The sequence below is a fragment of the Leopardus geoffroyi genome, chromosome C1 (assembly GCF_018350155.1).
Source record: "Leopardus geoffroyi isolate Oge1 chromosome C1, O.geoffroyi_Oge1_pat1.0, whole genome shotgun sequence".
Taxonomy (NCBI): Eukaryota; Metazoa; Chordata; class Mammalia; order Carnivora; family Felidae; genus Leopardus; species Leopardus geoffroyi.
The window spans coordinates 79,582,346-79,602,500 of NC_059328.1; the positions used below are offsets into that span (position 1 = coordinate 79,582,346).

The 20,155-nt window shown below is 46.6% G+C and overlaps 1 protein-coding gene across 6 annotated transcripts in view; it reads right to left on the reverse strand.

Moving 5' to 3' along the window:
* The window catches only part of BCAR3 (BCAR3 adaptor protein, NSP family member), a 163,071-nt gene that overhangs the window by 52,871 nt on the left and 90,045 nt on the right, over positions 1-20,155 (reverse strand). Inside the window, exon 1 of one of the 6 annotated variants that reach the window (XM_045478336.1) lies at positions 1,172-1,565. The exons of the other annotated variants lie outside the window; for them this stretch is intronic. Within the exon in view, the coding sequence (XP_045334292.1) occupies positions 1,172-1,255 (84 nt within the window). The 5' untranslated portion in view covers positions 1,256-1,565. Of the gene's footprint in view, positions 1-1,171; positions 1,566-20,155 lie in introns of those variants that run through there. 6 annotated transcript variants of the gene reach the window in all.

Consider the following 20,155-nt stretch of genomic DNA (forward strand, 5'->3'; position numbering starts at 1 on the left):
CAGAAACCACATGGTCCTCATATCACCCCACTGGACTCCAGGATAGAAAAGGGCTCTTAAATCAGGGAGGAAACACTTTTAACCGATGATTAATTACTCACCCCCGCCCCCGAATTCCTTGACAAAGACAAAAACAAACTTTGATAGATGGTTAGAAAGCTACTCGGAACACTCCAACAGGGCAGTAAAATCAGAAGAAGCCTACCCTCCTCTCCCGCAGGGTATATTATTTCTACAAAGGGCTCTTTTTCCCTTTAATAGGTTTTCCTGTTAGGTTTGCCTGAGAAATCTTCTTTTTCAAGCATTATTAAAAAGAAGGAAGCGGAACATCATAACCCTGCACTAAATAAGTCAGTCCCTCAGGAGACGGAGCTCCAACATCTGGGTGGGAAGAATGTCACGAGAGCTTCGGATTCCTACTTCCCAAGAATAAATGAGGTCTGTAGTCAAGCTAGGACCGACAGAATTTCTTCCACGGCGCACAAACCCACGAATCAATGAGAACCTGTATTACTCTTCATTCCTAGTGTTGTCACAGGCAGGCAACACGGAACACAAGTCTTGTCTTGGATTAGTCAAATGAGGTTCTTTGAATATTTTCGTCAAAATAGTGCACTGACATATTACGCAAAACCTTTGGCACTTGTGTCTCGTAACCAAGGTTCAAAATGGGAGTAGTAAAGAAAAGGCAGTTCCAAATGCCAAAATGTTTTGGAACCCGGCTGAGACTTGCAAGGAGTCGTCTGGTGGTTTCTGCATGTTATATACGTTATTGACATAATGGACTAGCAGGTTCAGCAGAGAGAGAGGGGCTCAGCCACCTCACACTCACTGCCAACAAGGGAAGAGAGACACAAAGAGAGAAAGAAGAAAAATAGCTCCGTCTTACTGAGTTACTTTGGTATAGAATGTCAGCCCAAAGAGACTGAAAGTGTCTTGAAAAACACAGCTTCATCCCAAAACACAGACTAGGACCTCCTTCTGTGCAGCTGGATTCTGCTTCTAGGGGAGGCGGTTCACTAGGGGCTTAGCAGGGTCTACCGACCAAAGAAAGCACCTCTGTTTTTACAGCCAGCAGGCTGTAAACTTTTTCTGGTGCCTTTTAGAAGACTAACGCTTTCAAGGCCCCTAAAAGAATCTCCAATGCACCTTATCTCAAAACTGCACCTACCTTGGCTCCAAGGAAAGACTTGCGGTGATAGAAGCAGCACAGGGCTGCCGAGAGGGCGTGGAAAGCATTGCATTCCTTAGGCATCTTTCAGTGTCCAGTCCCTGGACCACACACTTTCTTTAGGGTTAAAAGAAATGGGGCTTGGGCGTCGGAGCCCTGGCCCCACGGCGGCAGCAGCTTGGCTGCTGCTGCCCGCAATCCCGTGGCCGGTCCGGTCGGGGGAGTGAGCCACTCCTTCTCCCAGGCCAGGCTGGGACTCTTCCCCTCCGCTGAAGCCAATACGATCCACTCGCTCAATTCTGGTAGGCTGGTGTCCAGCCTGCCATGCACACAGTGCCAGAAATTCTCATGTGACCAGACTTGCTTTCTGATGAAATTCTAACCTCTCTTAGAAGAGGCTTTGGGCTTTAGCTGTCCCCTCAGTTTAGAGACCCAGAAGAAATCATTATCCCCCTCAGGCAGCCTGTCCTTTCCAGGGCTCTAGGGCAGCAGGCAGTCTGCTCCTAGAGGCTTTATCTGTTTGCCTGTCACTCTACCAGCTAAGGGTTAAGGAAGCATGCATCACACCACCTTGTGATTAGACAGAGGCTCCTTTGAGAAAAGGACCTAAAGGTGACTGGGGTGTGACTTTCCTTTAGGACCAATCCTACAAGTCCTAAGAAATGTGGGCAGGGTCCCTGGCCCCATTGTCCCACCCCACCCGCACTACTATTTATTTTTAATTAGAATGCTCCTGGCAGGTAGCTTGCAGCTGATAACGTTGGCATAGCCATCACTGTGGGCAAAGCAATACTGTCTTCCGGTGTTTAATTAGCAAGTCTGTTAGCAAACACCCCAAGCGTCCCATGCCCTCCCACCTGGCCGAGTGGTCTGTTGAGAGGATGGGGGACAGGCTATGTACTTCCTTCTGATCCTCCCCACTATTTGTCTCATTTCCCTCCTTCACTTGGAAAACTCTGTTTGAATTGTCCTCTCTGCCTAACCCAGATCCAGGACTTGGACCGTGAGGCCCATGCAGTACACGTAGCCAAGCCATCCTCCTGTGCTAAGAGGCCTTTGCCCCCAGGGAGAGCCTCCTATGACCTTCGGGGGGAAAGTAATCACCTCCCTTCTAGCATTCCAGTTACAGTGGATGCTCAACAATGTTTTTTGTTTGTTTTTTGTTTTTGTTTTTCAAGTTAAACCCAGGTTTCTGCCTGTAGCTCCTCTCCTACTGTTCCAAACATTACCTTTCTGTGGCTTTGGCCACTCAAGACTGGAATGTGTCCTGAAGCTTTCTGAAACTTCACACAGGCAGAAACTTGTAATAAGGAAGAAACAGAACCTATTCAGTGCAGAAAGGAACGATACCAGATGAGGCATGAGGGAGGTATGAGAAATATCCAACAGGATTAGGGGCAAATCCTCGGGAGGCCTCGGCCTTTGGACTAGGTCAAGTTGGCCTGTAAAAATAGAGACGTGTTTGTTCAATGCCTGGTGAGCGGCTTCTGTGCTTGGATGCGGCCTGAAGGGGCAGAGGGGCAGCCTCATAAATACAGAGGGTGTGGGGATGGAGTGACAATAAGTCGGCACCACAGGGATGGTGGGGAAAGGGGAGGCTGACTTCCTTTATGCTCCCTCAGTCCTCCTCTGTGACTCTGGAGGTGAGATGTGCAGTCATGGGAGCTCCTGGGTCCATGGAAGTGCTCCCAAGAAGCCAGTAGCAAGCAGGAAGGGTGACAGAGTTCACGGGGATTCTGAGCTGGAGGGGCCCCTGGAGATGGGCCGGCTGGTGGCTCAGTACTGTCCTCCACAACCCGAGTACTGTATCCACGAGCAAGCGTTTACTCTGTTTGCCCTCATTTCTATTAGCCGGGTTTCAAAGGTAAGTCCACCTGAGCAGCCGGAGCCCATGGCCTGTGTAGATGGCTCATCAATCAGGCCAACAGCCACCAGGTAAGGGGCCCAGTCTTCACCTGCTCATCCCCCTTGGCAGGAAATAAGAAGCACCACCAGGCTAAGAAACTCGCCAAGAGGCTACAAAAAAAAAAAAAAAAAAAAAAAAAAAAAGAAAGAAAAAAAACAAAAAAAAACACACCATCTCCAGCCCGGGAAAAGGAAGGGCAACAGCTTTTTAAATCCGTCTCTCCGTCAGAGAGATTTGCCAGCCAAAGCCTCTGAACTCCTCCCGGACCCTCAGAAAGTCTGAATGAAATGCATTCCTGAAAGAAATATGCAAATAATTCAGCCATGTAAAATTACCAAGAATTATGTCATCAGATGCTCCAGGGCCAGGGTAAAAGCAAAACAAAAGATCCTCAGGTCACTGGAGAATCACAGCTCTTGTCACTTACCCTGTTTACTCTAAGAAACGCCCCCAAATGTCGAAAGAATTGATTCTGTCAGGATTAAAGAATGAGCTAGTCTTACTAGGTAAGTGTTTCCTAAGCATTTGCAATTTTTTTTTGTTCCATACCAAAAATAATTTCTGAAACAGCACTCAAAGGTTTTAATAAATTTCTCCTGAAATGGCCAAGGAGGGAGACTAAAATAATGTGTGGTTGTTGCATCTAAAGATGATAATTGCGTGAATTTGCAAAGTGCCCTTCACTGACTTGTTATGCTTCTAAATATCTGCATCCACACTGATCAATTCTCCCATGTTCTCCCCACAGTGATTATTCTATTCTAGTTACAAAGAAACAGAAGACCAGGACAGTATGTCACTCAGCAGAGAACAAAGGACCAGGGACTCCAGCCTGTGAATGCAGAACCTGGTATGCAGTCATGTGGAAATATGAATAAGAGATTTTTTAACGTCTTATAATTAAACCTGTTACTCACATGGCCCCATGAAAAGGCAGTGACCTGGGGCTGGGGTCACTCTCTGATGATTTGGTGCACGTGAGTTAGGACCACATTTGGATTCAGGCTTTTCAACACATTACGCCTTTCTCAGGACCAGGGTCAGCATCTCTAGTGAGACCCCAGGGACTCATGGAGAGGGGGAGAGGGAGAGAGGGAGTGGTGCTGGGTGTCTCACAGAGCTCCTGGGAAACTGTGCTCTCTTGTGCCCCCTCTGGCCTCGGGGAAGACTTGCTCCTCTGCACCAAGGAACACACCTGTGAAAAAAGCCAGGGCAGCCAGGTAGACCCTCGAGGGGGTCTACCCCATGCCTTCAGGTCAAATGTTGTTCACCCGATCTGGGAAGAGGGTTAAAAAGGCCAGAGGAAGGCCCCCGCTCAAGTGTTGTCCTCAATGCCATTGTTTTCCTTGGGCAGCCCTAATACTAACCTGCCCTATATAGTAACCATGGAAACAGGAGTTGCCTGCCAGCCATATTCCACAGACGGTGCTTTCCTGTCGGCAGCAGCCCTTGCACTGAGGAGGCTGAGAGCCCGCACGAGTCCCTCTCCCAGAGTGCTACCGTCTTCACTAGAAGATCAGGGTCCCAGTGAGGCAGACCCTCTCTTTGACCTGGCACGGGTGGGGAGAGTTGTGTAGGGAGAGAGATGTGCCTTCCAGGTATCTGCTTTTACCTGTTTCAGGGCAACTAGGAAGACCACGTTGCCAGTACGCCACCGTTCCCCTCCCCGGAGCCAGCCCAGAATCAGGGCATCACGCCTTAAGCGCACTGAGGTGCTCGTCATTGTCAAGTAGCCCCGTGGACAGTGACGCTGCCCACGGTGGGCAGCACGCTGTCACCTGAGGGTACTGGTCCAAGGCTGCAAGGCCTGGGCTCGTTCCTGCCCACAGGGACACGCTCGGAGCATCAGTCAAGGGGTGAACACCAGTTGTGGAGGTCACAACAGCTCAGCCTCTCGCGGCAACTCCTGAGACTCCACCTCCCCAGCAAGACCTCTCTCCTGATTTTTTGCCTCCACTAAACCCCGGCATTCAGACTCTTGGTGAACAAAAACAGATTAATGAGCTAGGGAGTAAGGCTGATGCTACCATTCCCTTTTCCCTGGTGCCCCACGCAACCGAGAAGATGAACCCGGATGGGCCCAATCCTAAATATCCAAGACTGCCCTCTGCAGGTTCTGCCCCTTGAAGAGCAGCCTGGGAAGCCCAGAGCCAAAAAAAGGTGCATTTATTTTTTTTTCATGTCTGTTTATTTTTGAGAGAGAGTGAGCGAGCGAGCACGAGTGGGGGAGAGGCAGAGAGAGAAGGAGACACAGAATCCGAAGCAGGCTCCAGATTCTGAGCTGTCAGCACAGAGCTGGACATGGGGCTCGAACTCACAAATCGTGAGATCACCACCTGAGCCGAAGTCGGACGCTCAACCGACTGAGCCACCCAGCATCAGAAAAGGTGCGTTTCTCTGCAACCCTGTCGCCCAAAGCTTCCCAGACACCTGGCCTGACTGCGGTATTCTGAGCACGACAAAGCAGGAGGCGAGCTGGTGGTGGAGGAGCTGGTGCGTCTCTGAGTGCCCACCCTCACGTAAGTGATAGGACGCAGGGCTCGAGGGGAATTTGTTGGGAAACCTCTGAGGATGAGGAGATGCCATCAGGGAAGAAGTCTCCTTCCCCTCAGGCCAGACTCAGCAGCTACACAAGCTGCCAAAGACCATTGGACACATTTTCCTATATGCAAACGAGATTCATCTCTTGCTCAAAATGCACACTGCACCCGGTGGGAGGAGGGTGGCTCTCAGGGCCATTCTGTGTGTTGCTGTGGACAAGATGTTTGCTTGCGCCTGCGAATACAGAGGGTGCGTTTAAGAGGGTCTACCGTGCACATCTCGGTCTGCCAGTCCTCAGATTCCTCATGGGGGTGAAAGACTATGGCTGTCAAATGGCCTCTGTCCGGAAGCAGTATTGATCTGCCTACCACATCAACAAAGGAACTAAGGACAGTATTCACAAGCACGTTTCTCTCTACCGGGTCTTACGGACCCCCCAGTAAATTTCTGTTTCTCTAAATGGCTATTAAAATTGTAAAACTGACATCGTGGGGCTACATTACGTGAGCGCCCAGCCCTGACTCTGCTTTCTTGCACTATCACACACAATTCTGTCCCATACATCCCACCACCACCACCTATTTTCTGATATCACCCCAGGAATCCTGCTACACAAGCCCAGTTTTCAGTCTTCAGCATTAAGGCAAAATGAAACGTGCAAGCATGGGGCAGAATTCCAACCTCGAAGAACAGACTTGGATTCTGGTGGTCTCTGTCTTTTCTTACAGTCCATGAAAACCATCCAGCCTCCTCCCAGAGCAAAAAGGCACACGCTGTAACGTTTTACATATAATTTCAGAGGATACTTTGCCCCCCGAAGCCCATCCATATGCCCCTGGGAGTCTCACTCATCCAAGATGAGCCAGCCTCTCCATGCTTCTTTCCATTCTACACTCACGATGCACGCACCTCGCCCAAAGCGGGCATTTGTTTTTCTGGGCATTGTAGCTCCGAAGTTTTCTGTGCTGTGTGCTTTCCTCTTTCTCCTTCCTTCCACTTTGGTAAGTGTGAGCTATTATAAGCAACTAATAGTGACCACAAATACCCCTCAGAAGCCCCTCCCAAGCAGAGCTGGAGAAACGCTCTGAGGGGCATCTGCAAAGCCAGGACACACGAAGCTTCCCCGGCCAGGACCAGCTGCACTGTCTCCCATCTCCACTGCCCCCAGCTCTCCCATCTCACAAGCATTTCTGCAAAATGACATCTTCCAACACTGAGCTGTGAGACACATATTTGCATGCCTCAAAAGTGACACTGGCAGGTAGGGTAGAAGGAGAGCCAGGGTGGGTTCAAGTCTTTACTGCACTGCTAGCAAGCTGGGTGACCTTGGGAAATTTCTTAACTTCTCTGAGCCTCCGTTTCCTCCTCCAACTTACCAGGTTTTTTTGAGGCCCAAGTGAGACAACCCATAAAGAGCCGGGCACTCAACACATAGTAGGCACTCAGCAAATGGGAGCTTCGGTTCCCATTTGTTCCTACTGCAGGGCATATTCCTGATCCCACCCAAATGTCAGACCACATGCCCCCCACAGGAGTGTGGACGGCTCTGCCCTGAGCCACCGACTGACAGGCTGGTACAATAGTGACTCCTGAACCTTGAAAGCCAGGGACCAATGAGGAGGCGTTTAAGAGTTTTCTCAGTCTTAAAATATTTTTAGCCTTCAAACTTTAAGATCACATATGAAAATCGCACATATGGTTTTAATCACACTTGCTCAGATGTCTCCAATGATTTTCTTATTCCAGAGCCGCTGTCGTTTGGAGACCTGTTTGTTTTAGCAGGTGGCACGTGTGTCCACGGCATCTGCCTACTCGGCCCTCACGCAGGGGGGAGCTCCCGGTCCATCCACAGCTACTGAGCCCTCGATGCCCCACCCCATCCCAGCCAATCTGACTGGGGATCCTGAACACCCCTCCCCACAGGACCTGGGTCGCACCTCCAGTTCCCCATTGCCTCCCTCACCAAGTCAGCTGCAGAGCTGGGAGTCCGTCTACACATCCTGCCTGGATGTTCTGCCAGATGCGCCTCCAGCCTCGCCTTCTTGCCTAGCCCAGCCCTCCAGGGTCTTCCTCTAGGACTAGATCTTCCATGTGAGGCTGGAGTCCTTAGAGGACCACCTTCCATGTGCATGACTCCATTCCGCATCAGCCCTTACTACTGGCTACTCTGATACCAATCATTTCTTTTTCTTTTTTTTATGTTTAGTTTTGAGAGGGAGAGGGAGAGAGAGACACAGAGGGTGAGTGGGGGAAGTGCGAGAGAGAGCGGGAGACCCAGAATCTGAAGCAGGCTCAGCACAGCACCCAGCGCGGGGCTTCAACTCACGAACCGTGAGATCATGACCTGAGCCGAAGTCAGATGCTTAACTGACTGAGCCATCCAGGCGCCCCCTGTCCTTTCATTTTTTTTAATGTTTATTTATTTTTGAGAGAGAGAGAGCGAGCATGAGTGGGGGTGGGGCAGAGAGAGAAGGAGACACAGAATCCGAAACAGACTCCAGGCTCTGAGCTGTCAGCACAGAGCCCGACGCGGAGCCTGAATCCACTAGTTGTGAGATCACGACCTGAGCCGAAGTTGGATGCTTAACTGACTGAGCCATCTAGGCGCCCCCCCCTTTTATTTTTTTTTAATGTTTATTTATTTTTGAGAAAGAGAGATGTTTATTTATTTTGAGAAAGAGAGCACAAGTGGGTAAGGGGCAGAGAGAGAAGGAGACACAGAATCGGAAGCAGGCTCCAGGCTCTGAGCTGTCAGCACGGAGCCCGACGCAAGGCTCTAACTCACAGACTGTGAGGTTGTGACCTGAGCTGAAGTCAGATGCTTAACCAACTGAGCCACCCAGGAGCCCCTGATGGAGCACCTTTAAACCCCCGTGAGATGAGGGGAACCCCTCCCCAGCTGGTGGTAGGGCCTTGCTTGCACACCACACTCACTGTCACCACTGAATACTGAAGAATACAAGTTGGGTTCTCAGCAACCCTCCCCAACCACAGACTCCAGGGCTGCGTGCCCAGCAGACTGCAGCAGTCACAGACATCCCCCACCGCTCAGCCGGGGCTCCTCCAAGAGCCAGCATTTCACCCCCGTGCAAGGCCCCCAAGAGCCAGCATTTATACTGAGAGTTTTTACCATGGTGAAAGCTTATTTAATACTTACACTGGGAGACACATATTATTATCTCTATTTCATATGTGAGATCAAACAGTACTTAGAGTTAATAATTAAAATGACTCTCAATCAGAATAGCTGGATCAATCGGATGTGATAATGGAAGCATGACTAGCACCTGGTTGCCTGGAGTACCTTATCTTGTGCAAATCCAAAAGGCAGAATCGTGGCTGCTGCAACAGCCCCCTCCCTCCCCCCCTCCCCCCCGAGACAGATATTCTTAGCAACAGAGGCAGCAGGTCTCACCTGAAATAGCCCATCAGAGATCTTCACTCATTACTGACGGGAAAGGGCAGAACATGTACAGATGGACACTGAAGCAGAATCTGTAAAGAACCAGGAGGCAGCAAAACCCTATAGCACAGGGGATGACTGCAGGGCTAAGGGACTGCCTTTTTCATATATAGAAACATCATCTAGGTCTATTTCTCCACAGGAGAAGGCCGACTCAGAAGGTGTGTTGCATGGGAAGGCTCATATTGATTACCAGTCAGTTTGTTCACTTCCTAGAGCAGTCAGGTGCCAAGCACAATGCCGCCTACAGAGGTGACATCCAGATGGTCAACACTTCTGGTGCCCAAGGTGGGACAATGGGTTCCTTTTGTCAGTGACTCAAAGGACAATACAATCCCTGGCCTTGTAGTATGTACTCAGAGGAGAGGGAGGGCAGGGTGGAGGAAGGGAGAGTTACCAGGGAGAGCAGCAGGAAGCCACCTGAACCAATCTCAAGGGACACCACAGCAGCCTCAGGGCTGGAGTACTTGTGACGGCAGATGTGAGAATTTTTCTGAGGCCAAACTATAAGCAGAATCCACAGCCCCTATGCTCCAGTGCCCACGACTTCTCTGTAACAGTATGGATCTGACAATCAGACTGGGAGGCAATGGGTATCCAGCATGTAGGAGATAAACTCGAGAAGGATGAGTATAGGGTTTGAAAGGGCCAAAAAGAAAATACCTCTGCAAAACCTACCATTCATATGTCAGTATTTTACATATGTACCCCAAGGAAACAGAGACAACCAGAAATAGCACCCAATATACTTTTGTGATCCTGAACATTCAGGGGAAAAATGATATATAGCAGATAGTGGTTATTATGTTTCAAAACTTTAACCCGTGGCATATACATGCATCTTGTTTTGGACGTGTGAACTAATCAGAATTCTGAACACTAAATAGTCCAGGTGGACATGTGACCTAAGTTAGACCAATCAGAGTCCTTCCCTGGGAGTTTTCAAACCAGGGTGGAGGGAGAGGTCCCCTTTTCCCCTTGGGCCATAAACTTTAAGATTATAAACTAGTGCAGCCTACAGCCATGTGCTCCCACTATATAAACAAGCTGATCTGGGCAAATGCAGCCAGCATGCTGAGAAGTAGAGTCTGGACATATCTTCCTTCTTCAGCACAATCATCTACCCCTGCCCTTCCCAGTGGTAAATTTCCTAGCTCACATCATCAGTTTGAGAGTTTACTTTATGATTGTGAGATTAGGTAAGATTTGAGGTCGACACAGAATACACTGTGGGTTCCACTGGGGTTCACATGTGTAAGACGCGATCTCCACATCTGAGAAACGCTCAAAGGAAACCAACATAAACTGATGTTACGTGAAAACATGTATAATGCACACCCATTAATGATAGGGTTGTTCCCTCATGTTTCAGTGATGGGTGGAAATTAATGGTGCTTCACAGCCTCCAAGGATGTTCCATGAAAGAACTGACTTGTCTTGAGTTTTCAAGAAGAAACTGACATGAATTCGCCTCTGGGAAAAGGGATAGGGATTCATGGAGTTGGAATGTCCTGTGCCACTGAACGTAGGTGTGAGTTTTGCTCCCACATCCAGCACCCCTCCCAAGCTAGGGGAAACCATTAACAAATGGGTCATTCAACTCTGCTCATGTAGGCAACAGCACCATCTTCAGTTCCTGGAGGATGTTTCCAAAGCCTATTATATTTTGTGGAAAGACAGACGACCTGATTCAGAGGTGTTGTCTGAGAGACAGTCCCTTACTAAGGCCAGGTGGACTTTACCAGCTACAACTGATTACCTGGGAGAGCAACTCTCATGTCCTCTTTGTAGGTCAAAGAAAGGGAAATCTGCATCATCCCCAAAATATATTCAGATCTTCCCAAATTTACTCCTTATGCAGTCCTTAGGTGGACATGGCCCAGAAAGAGCTTCAGAGTCCCCGCTGTCAGTCTCTGTGGCCCTATGCGGCTTCCTTCATGCACTGCGATCATTTTATTTACCTCAGTGAGGGGCCCCAGCTCTAACACCTGGCTGTTGAAGCACTCATTAAAGTGATCTATGTCTTTGTTTGCTTCAGGACTTATTCATTGTCTAACTCATTGTCAACACTCCAATGCCCAGAAGGAGTGGGGCCAGTGCCTGAACAGGACAGAGGCCGGTGAATGGGTGGAGCAGGCACAGGGATTGTCAGTCTGGGTCCACAAACACCCTGGAAGTAAGACGTACAATAAGTGCACATGCATATTTCTAGACATAGTTCTTATTCATCCCGTTTGCAAAAAGATAGGCACTTCCTCAACTAATTCCGAACCACAGAGGCCTAAGGCAGGACTTGCCACATGAGGGTTATGACCCTCGTTGGGTGCACCAGGCTTGCCATCCCTGTGTCTGGATTAGGACTGGTCCCTTCTTCAGCCCTCAGAAGCACCTCATTCTCAACCGTGAACTGCCTGGGGTCCCAACTGGAGAGAGGCTCCCAGAACACGATTCCCCACTCCTACCACCTGCAGAAGCAATCATTAAATGCTGTGAAACCAGGAGATAAGAGGATGCAGCCCTATTCTGCCTGGGCTCATTCCAGCAAAAGCTCAAAGACAGAGGGGAGGACACTGGGCCATGATGGACTCACATGCTTCAAAACACACCCACCTGGGCCTGGGGAAAATGAGAACCCAACTGGAGACTGGTGGTCACAGGAAACAGTCCCTCAGCTTCATCACTGCTTCTGTACAAAAAGCTCTTTTGAGAGTGTGAATGGAGGCTTTATGTGGTTAAGTTCTCCTCCACAGGCTAATAAATATGTGAAATGGCCTCTCAGACCAGGTTCCTGCAGCCTGGACACTGAGGTCATTCAAGAAACAATTAGATGCCATCTGGAGAGAGCTGGGACTCAAAAGGAAATTGCCTCGAAGGGCCAAACAGCACGTTCTTGTTCCCAGGGTCTGACACATCCTTATCTTCACTGACATAACCGACGGATGGAGCTCGGCCAGCTAACCCACACTGGGAGCACAGAATGGGCAAATGTGGTGGCAATTAATAAAAGCTTAAGGACCAGAAGAATGTTCATTTTCAGCCTGCCTCAACTTAATGTATCCCCTGACTCACTTTCACATCCAAGCTGAGCATGTCTGCCATAACCCAGACCTTGGCCTCACCAAGCTTTAGGTTGTCACGGCTTTAAAATAAAGCAGTCAGAGCAGAACAGCGACTGCTTCTGGGCCAGCTCTTCACAGTATATAATGAGCGACACCATCATATGAAACAGAGTTGGTATTTGTTGAGGCTTCACGATCCATTCAGTTGTAAAGAAAAGGCCCCATAACTGAAGACCCTTATTTCTAGGACAGATTCCCGACCTTACTTTTAAATAAAAATTTAATGTCTCTTCTATATTAATGATCAGTATCTTTTAAAGAATATATGAATTTAGATAAACAGGAGATGATTATTTGTATTCTAAGTGTTTCTGCAGCTTTATAACAGCTCTTAAGTAGCAGGAGACCCTCTGGGATGGCAGAGTTCAAAGTGCAGCGGGGAGGGGGGGCATGGGGGCCCTTTAGGGGAGTCCATGAGGCCAAAACTATTTTCATAACAATACTGAGACATTTTTTGCCTTTTTCACTGGGTTGGCATTTCCACCAATGAGGTAAAAGCAAGGACGGGTCAAACTGCTGGGATTTTAGCACAAAGCAAGGGAGACATCCCAAACAGGATACCGACTCACCGCATTTCTTAGCTACCAGTTTCTTAAATTTATTTTTTTAGTATTAAAAAGGTTTTTTTAAAATATTTCTTTAAAAAATAGACAGTTTCACCTAAAAGTCCTTGATGAAACAGTAAGAATTACTTGCTTTATCACAGCTGGAACCTGGAGCCTAGGTCTCTCTTTAATATTCTGTGTGATGAGGCAGGACACGGGCACACGGCCCTTCTCCCACACACCCAAGTCCAGTGGCTGCCTCGAGGGAAAGCAAGCGTGTGTGGAACCAGCTCCTTTTTCCTGGAACACCACTTTTACTTCAAAGAATGTCTGACAAACTGTGGTTATTCAGACGTGGCTAGTTATCTGGCAGGTATTTTCTAAAAAAGGAACAAAGTGAGCCTGTCACTTATAGGAGAAAAATTGATACTATTTGTTGCCAGTGATGAAAACTGAGCTTTCGACTGAAAATTAGAATGCGGGGAAACTTGTATTCACGACCACGAGTTTGACAGCTTCCCAATAGCTTTAATAATTTTTTTCTGATAAGTGGGGATATAAATGAGTTTTTAATATTGTATAATGAGATATATTAACATTTTGAGTATCTGCATAACTCAAGCAACCAGTATTTTTCAAACGCTCAATGCATGATGACACAAAATCACACACGGGTAAAAGACCCAACTTGTCACAGAGACTAATGGATTTTAAGGGAATACAGTATAAAGAAAAAAAAAAAAGTTCATGAATATGGTTTCAGATTCCACATTATAACTAGCCTTTATGGAGCTACAACTTTTCAAGTTTTAGCATAACATCAAAGAAGAATAGCTCCAATTATCTGAAAACGCTATTAAAATAGTCCTGAGGGTTGTCAAATGGGTGAAGGGGGTGGCAAGGTACAAATATTCAATTATAAAATGAATAAGTCATGGGGAGATACAATGTACAGCATGGTGACTATAGCTAATAACACTGTATTGCATATTTGAAAACAGCTAGGAGAACGAATCTTGGAAGTTTTCATCACAAGAAAAAAATTTTATAACCATGTATGTTGATGGATGTTAACCAGACACAGTGGTGTGCATTTTGCAACATATCCAAATACTGAAGTTATAATGTTATATACCTGAGACTAATATACTGTTACATCAATTACACCTCAGTAAAAAGAAATACCCTTCCCATCTTGAACTATGTGTCTGTGCAAGGCCAGATTTTCTTCAGACTTCAACCAAAACAACACAACAGACTGAAGGCTGAATAAGGTAGGAGAATCAAGCTGTATTCTATGACTCTAAAGAGATTTGCAAAAATGTAAAACAGTGCCATTCCTCTCACTAAATTTTGTTTTGGAAAATGATTATTTTTCAGAAAAATAATTATTGTGATTTTAAATAAGTAAATATTTAAAAATTCCTGTATTTCACTTTCTAAGACAATAAACCACTAGTTAAAAAAGCTCACATAACAAAGGCTCCTTGGGGTCCCCCCAAATTTTTTTAAAGTAGTTTTTACACTTTTTTTTTTAAAGTTTATTTATTTCTTTTGAGAGAGAGAGAGAGATGGAGAGAGGCACGGAGAGAGAGAATCCTAAGCAGGCCCTGCCTGCCATCAGCTCAGAGCCCAACACAGGGCTCGATCTCACAAACCATGAGATCATGACCTGAGCTGAAATCAAGAGTTGGACGCTCAACAGACTGAGTCACCCAGGTGCCCCTGGGGTCCTCAATAATTAATAAGAGTGAAAACAGGTCTTGAGCTCAAACAGTTTAAGAACTTCTGCTCTAATACACCTAAGCTCCTTGTTTTACATAATTTTGATTGATCCATAAATTTTCAGCATATTTGTGAAGTAGACTAATAGAAGGGTGTTTTTATTTTAGTAAATAACTCTACCATAAAAACACTAACGCTTACAGAGAAGATTTGGAAACTGGGAGAAACGTGTAAAACAAAACAAACACTCCCTAGCTGCAGGAAGTGAATTTTGACCTATAACTCTCAACACTCAATCATTCTACCCTTAGTTTTCTCTTAAGGAAGTCCGCACACAAATGTGCACCAAGCCCTCTGAGTTGCAGGCAACGCATCTCTCCTGCATCGTGCTTCACTCCTCTGCGCTCCCACGCACACCGATCAGGCAGGAAATGCTGAAGACCGCCTTTGTGTGAGACCACAATCGCCCTTCTTCAACACCTCTTCTGCTGTCACAGGCCCACACTCTCCTGTCTCACCTGGACAGTCACAATGGCCTCCCAACTCCTCTCCCTCTCCTTGCCCCCGCTCCTGCCATCTGCTAGCCACATTGAACCCAGTGCCATCCTGACTTGGCTCCCCACCTCACTCAGCAAAAGTTACCTACGGGCCCCAGGCAATCTGCCCCCTCCCTCTTATCACTCTCTTACATCAGCTTCTACCTTTCTCTCGCTCAAGTTCACTCCCTTCTAGCCTCTCTGGCCTCAAGGCTGTTCCCGGGTGGAAGAGGTGAACTCCTGCTTCATGACCTTCCCCTTGCTACAGCCTCTTCCCTTTAGACATCATGCTTGACTGGCCCTTCCACTCAGGTCACCCTCTGGGTGAGCCTCTCCCTGGCCACCCTATTTAAAATGTGGCACCCCCTCACCCCAATATTTCATAGTTCTTTTCCCTGATAAATCTTTTCGCTTAGCGCTCATCACTGCCTCACGTGCTTGCTAGGGTGTCTTCCCCATCTCCCAGTCCTCCTCCCCAGAGTACAAGCTCCACAGAGGCAGGGACATTGTTTTGTTTCGCTGCCCCTAGAACACGGACCAGAAGGCAGGTCTTCAATATATATTTATTAAATGACTATGACATATGTAACAAATAGGGCTATATTTTTAAATAACCACAAGACTGTTTTTAACAGCATTAAAAAGAACCCAAATGTCAGTGGGGAATTGGCCAATATAATTGTATTTCATACAATGGGATACTGGATAGACATTCAAAAGGAGGTAGACCCATGTATTTAACATGCGATGATGTTCAATAAAAAAATCAAGTTGCAAAGCAATATGTAGTTATATGTTATTTTTGGCAGTCAATCAATCAATCAACCAATCAATATAATTGTTCCCCAACTCAGCCTTCTTACTTCCTTAATCTCAGAATTTCCCAGGAATACTTGAGCTTCCTCACTCTCTTCCCACTCAAGAAATATGTGAGTACCTATCCTTCTCGTAGACTCCTGCTACCCTCTCTCCTACTCCACTCAGCCTGGGCACACATTGCCCCACAGGCATGGGGTCCTTCCCCAACAATCTCTAATAGGCTGATACCTGTTTTCTGCCTCACCTAATACCAGCTTTCTTCTGGCCATTTTTTTTCAGCTGTCAAATAGCAATTCAAATATCATTAAAAAAATTTTTTTTAATATCTATTTTTGAGAGAGAGAGAGAGAGAGAGAGAGAGAAAGAGACAGAGCATGAGTGGGGAGGGACAGAGAGAGAGGGAGACACAGAATCTGAAGCAGGCTGCAGGCTCCAAACTGTCAGCACAGAGCCTGACGCGGGGCTGGAACTTGCAAACTGTGAGATCATGGCCTGAGTGGAAGTCAGACAATTAACCGACTGAGCCAGGCAGGTTCCCCCAAATATCATTTTTTCCAAGGATACTTCTTGGTTGCCACAGGTAAAACTTCAGATCACTACCAACTGCCTCTCCCCACTCAAAATCTACATGCAATGTTACAGCATCTTAAGAGCTTTTTGTCCAAGAATGTAAGACAATTCACTCTATTAATAAAATGCCTTTACAATTTTAATCTGTTTAATATAAACCCAAAGAAAACCACCTGCCTCTTTATTTACTTTAAACACAGCCTTTAGTTCTGAAGTTAAAATGTTAATAGTTTAATATCAAAAGCTCCCAGAATTTTTAGACAATGAACCGTAGCCAAACGCTGCACTGTTGTGACATATTATTTCCACTAGAGGGCGGAATTGAACAACGATTGCAACGCTTAAAAAAAAAAAAAAAGCATGGCTCTCACTGGGGAGCTGATAACAAGATCTGCTGAGGAACTGATAGGTCTGAGCCACAGAGGTTGCCAGAAATACACTTTAAAAAAAAAAAGTATATATACCTCTGCCTAAATGTGTGACTATTTAAGGTGACAACAGCGACCCCACAATTTTTATCCTATACCAGGTTGGCGAGAGAATGAAGACAGGATAGGAATCTTCTTGCTTTCATTAAATAAAATCACTGGAGAAATTTCTGGAAAAGTTTTAGAGATGCTGAGTGTTACTTGCTTCTTGGGAAACTTTAAGACCTTTAGAACACCCTCATTCCTTCTTCCTTCCATTTAAATGCCCTTTGCATCTGGTTTTATGTGGTCATCAGTCAGTCACTAAGTATTAAGAAAAGGTCCATGCCCTCAGAACTCACCTTCTAATGAGGCTTTTGGGGTTGTTTCGATTTTTTTTTTTTTAACGTTTATTCATTTTTGAGACAGAGAGAGACAGAGCATGAGTGGGGGAAGGTCAGAGAGAGAGGGAGACACAGAATCCGAAACAGGCTCCAGGCTCTGAGCTGTCAGCACAGAGCCTGACGCGGGGCTTAAACTCACAGACCGCGAGATCATGACCTGAGCCGAAGTCGGACGCCCAACCGACTGAGCCACCCAGGCGCCCCCTGATTTTTTAAATAAACAAATAGAACTTGGGACAAGTGATGATCCCCAGAGTAATGACATAGTGACGTGGGGAGGCGGCTTTCAGCAGTGGGGTCAGGGAAGGTCTCTCTGAGGCAATGAAATCTGAGTCACACCACACAGGAGATGACCGTGATAGTAACTAAATTAGTATTTGCTGAGTGCTATCTGCACGTCAGGCACTGTGCTGATAAGTTTACATGTAGCAATTAATTTAATTCCTACGTGCTCCCATTTACTGTCAAGGAAACCCATCTCCAGAGAATTTCAGAAATTTGCCCCAAGTCACACAACTAAGCTAGGGGTTTGGATCTATGTTGGCTTCCTACTGCTGTAACAAAACAGCACAGATTTGGTGGCTTTAAAATAGAAATTTAGTCTCTCACAGTTCTGGAGGCTAGGAGTCCAAAACTAAGCTGTTGGCAAAAGTCACATTCTCTGTGAAAGCTCCAGAGGAAGACCCTTCCCTGCCTCTTCTTAGATTGCGATGGCTATATTCCTTGGTGTTGTTGGCTTATCCACACATCGACTCCAATTTCTGCTTCCATGGTCACATGGCATTCGTTCTCCCTGTGTGTCAGTGCCTTTGTGCACAAATTCCTCTCCTCTTATAAGAACACTGGTCTTTGGATTAGGGTGCACCCTAATCCAGTATGATCTCATCCCAGTGTGATCATACCTGCAAAGACCTTCTTTCCAAACAAGGCCACATTTACAGGTACTGGGGGTTCGTACTTCAATATATGTTTTGGGGCAACACAGTTCAGCCCACTTTAAACCACTCAACTGTAAAAGAAGCATTCATGCCAAAGAAAAGGCAAAGACCGGGGACCAGTAGGAAAAGCCAGGATGGAGGAATATCCCACTAAGGCAGATGGCAGAATGAGGTCAGAGGTAGACAGGCCACATGAGGAGGGTTCTGAAGTCCGATTATAAAACGGAGCCTAGTCAGATGCCATAGTTTCGATTCTCGCTTGCATGCTAGTCTTCCCGTCTTTTTGCCACCTCTCTACCTGCCATTGCTTGGGATCCCAGAGGAGTCCTCTTACTTTCAGTCAAGGATGAAGGCCGCGGCATAAAATACAACGGTGAACCTAGCTGTACTAGGCCAGACAAGGTTCCTTTGAGCACCTTTAGAGGGCAGCTCCAGGGTTTGACCTTGATTCAAACCATCAAGTTCAGGAGGCCCAGGGAGAATTTACTTTTGACTTGGGACACTGAGAAAACGCATCTCAGTCTGCATTGGGGGGAGCAATCTGGCCTGAGGAAATTATCTAGACAAGCCCCAGGCAAGAACCGTCAGGATTGCAGCACCTGTGCTGTCCCCACACACCTGTTCAGCCAGCAAAACTGAAGGCCTTAGATGTGATGGGCCCAGCGGGAGATGCTGCTCAGAGCAGACAGGTCTACCCCACAAGATGCCAAGTTGCATCCAAATCGTGCAGGATTGCCACTGTAGCATCTCTGTGAATGTGCAAGGTCTCACAACTTGCACAAGGACTCACTGCTATGTCACCAGGTGAGATAACAGTGATGTCCATGACGCAAGGCTGAAAGCCTACTATGCATTTTTATTGAAAGCCTACCATGCATTATTGAGAGGCAAACCAGGAACAGTGAATATACATATAGTCTAGAGCAGGAGTCAGCAAATCTTTTCTGTAAAGGGCCCGACAGTAAATATATCAGGCTTTGCTGCCCATTCTGTCATATCTACTCAACTCCATGGTTAGGGTGAGAAAGCAGCAACGTGTAAATGAATGGGTGAGGCTGTGTTTCAATAAAGCTTTATGCATGTTGAAACCTGAATTTTATAATTTTCACATTCCTCTTTTGATTTAAAAAAACAAAAAACAAAAAACATTTCAAGTGTGAAATCTGTTTTTAGCTTACAGGACAGACAATAACAGGCTGCAGGCCAGATTTGGTCTCCGGCTATAGTTTGCTGATCCTACCAGTCTAATGATATCCCCACATGCTCATCAGTTAACTTAATGTCATTGTGGTAACAAGGTCTCCAACTGGAAATTTCCTGTCCTCCCCTAAAATATTCACTGGCTTCTGGGCAAGATGCCAGACACTCATGTGACCTCTGGAACCTCCTCTGGCTTCCTCTTCCTCACCTCCTCCAGTTAAGTCCGCCAGGAACTGTCAACTCACCTAATAAAATGGCTCTTAATTCTCTCTTGGAAAGGCCTCCAGGCCCTGCCCTGACTTTCCCCGCCCACTGCCACTATCTAAGGTCAGGCTCTTGGAAACACTTTGCTCCCACCTCTCACTCCACTGAGCAATTACCAACACGTGATACATGCTCACAACTATCTGTTGAATGAGCCAATGCAGTAAAATATCCATAAGCTCAGCACTTTCACCATGTGATCAGCAGTCTGAGGTAGCCCATCGCCAAATCAAACCTTTCCCCTACTGGGGTGACAGCACTTAAGGGCTAAAATATGGTAAGGTTTTAGTTTGCCTTTTTAAAGTCACGCTCACTGAGGTTTAATTTACACAGAGTAAGAATCACCCCTTTTAAAAAGTATCATTCTGTGAGCTTTGAAACAACCATAATCAAGGTGTTTCTATCATTTTAAAAGTTCTTTTGTTCCCTTTTGCAGTCAACCTCTCATCTGTTTTCTGTCACTAGTAAGTTTTTATACTGACAGTCCATTCTTTTTTAGGCTGACTATCGCGCCATTGTATGGTATCCTACAGTTTCGCCATTCACC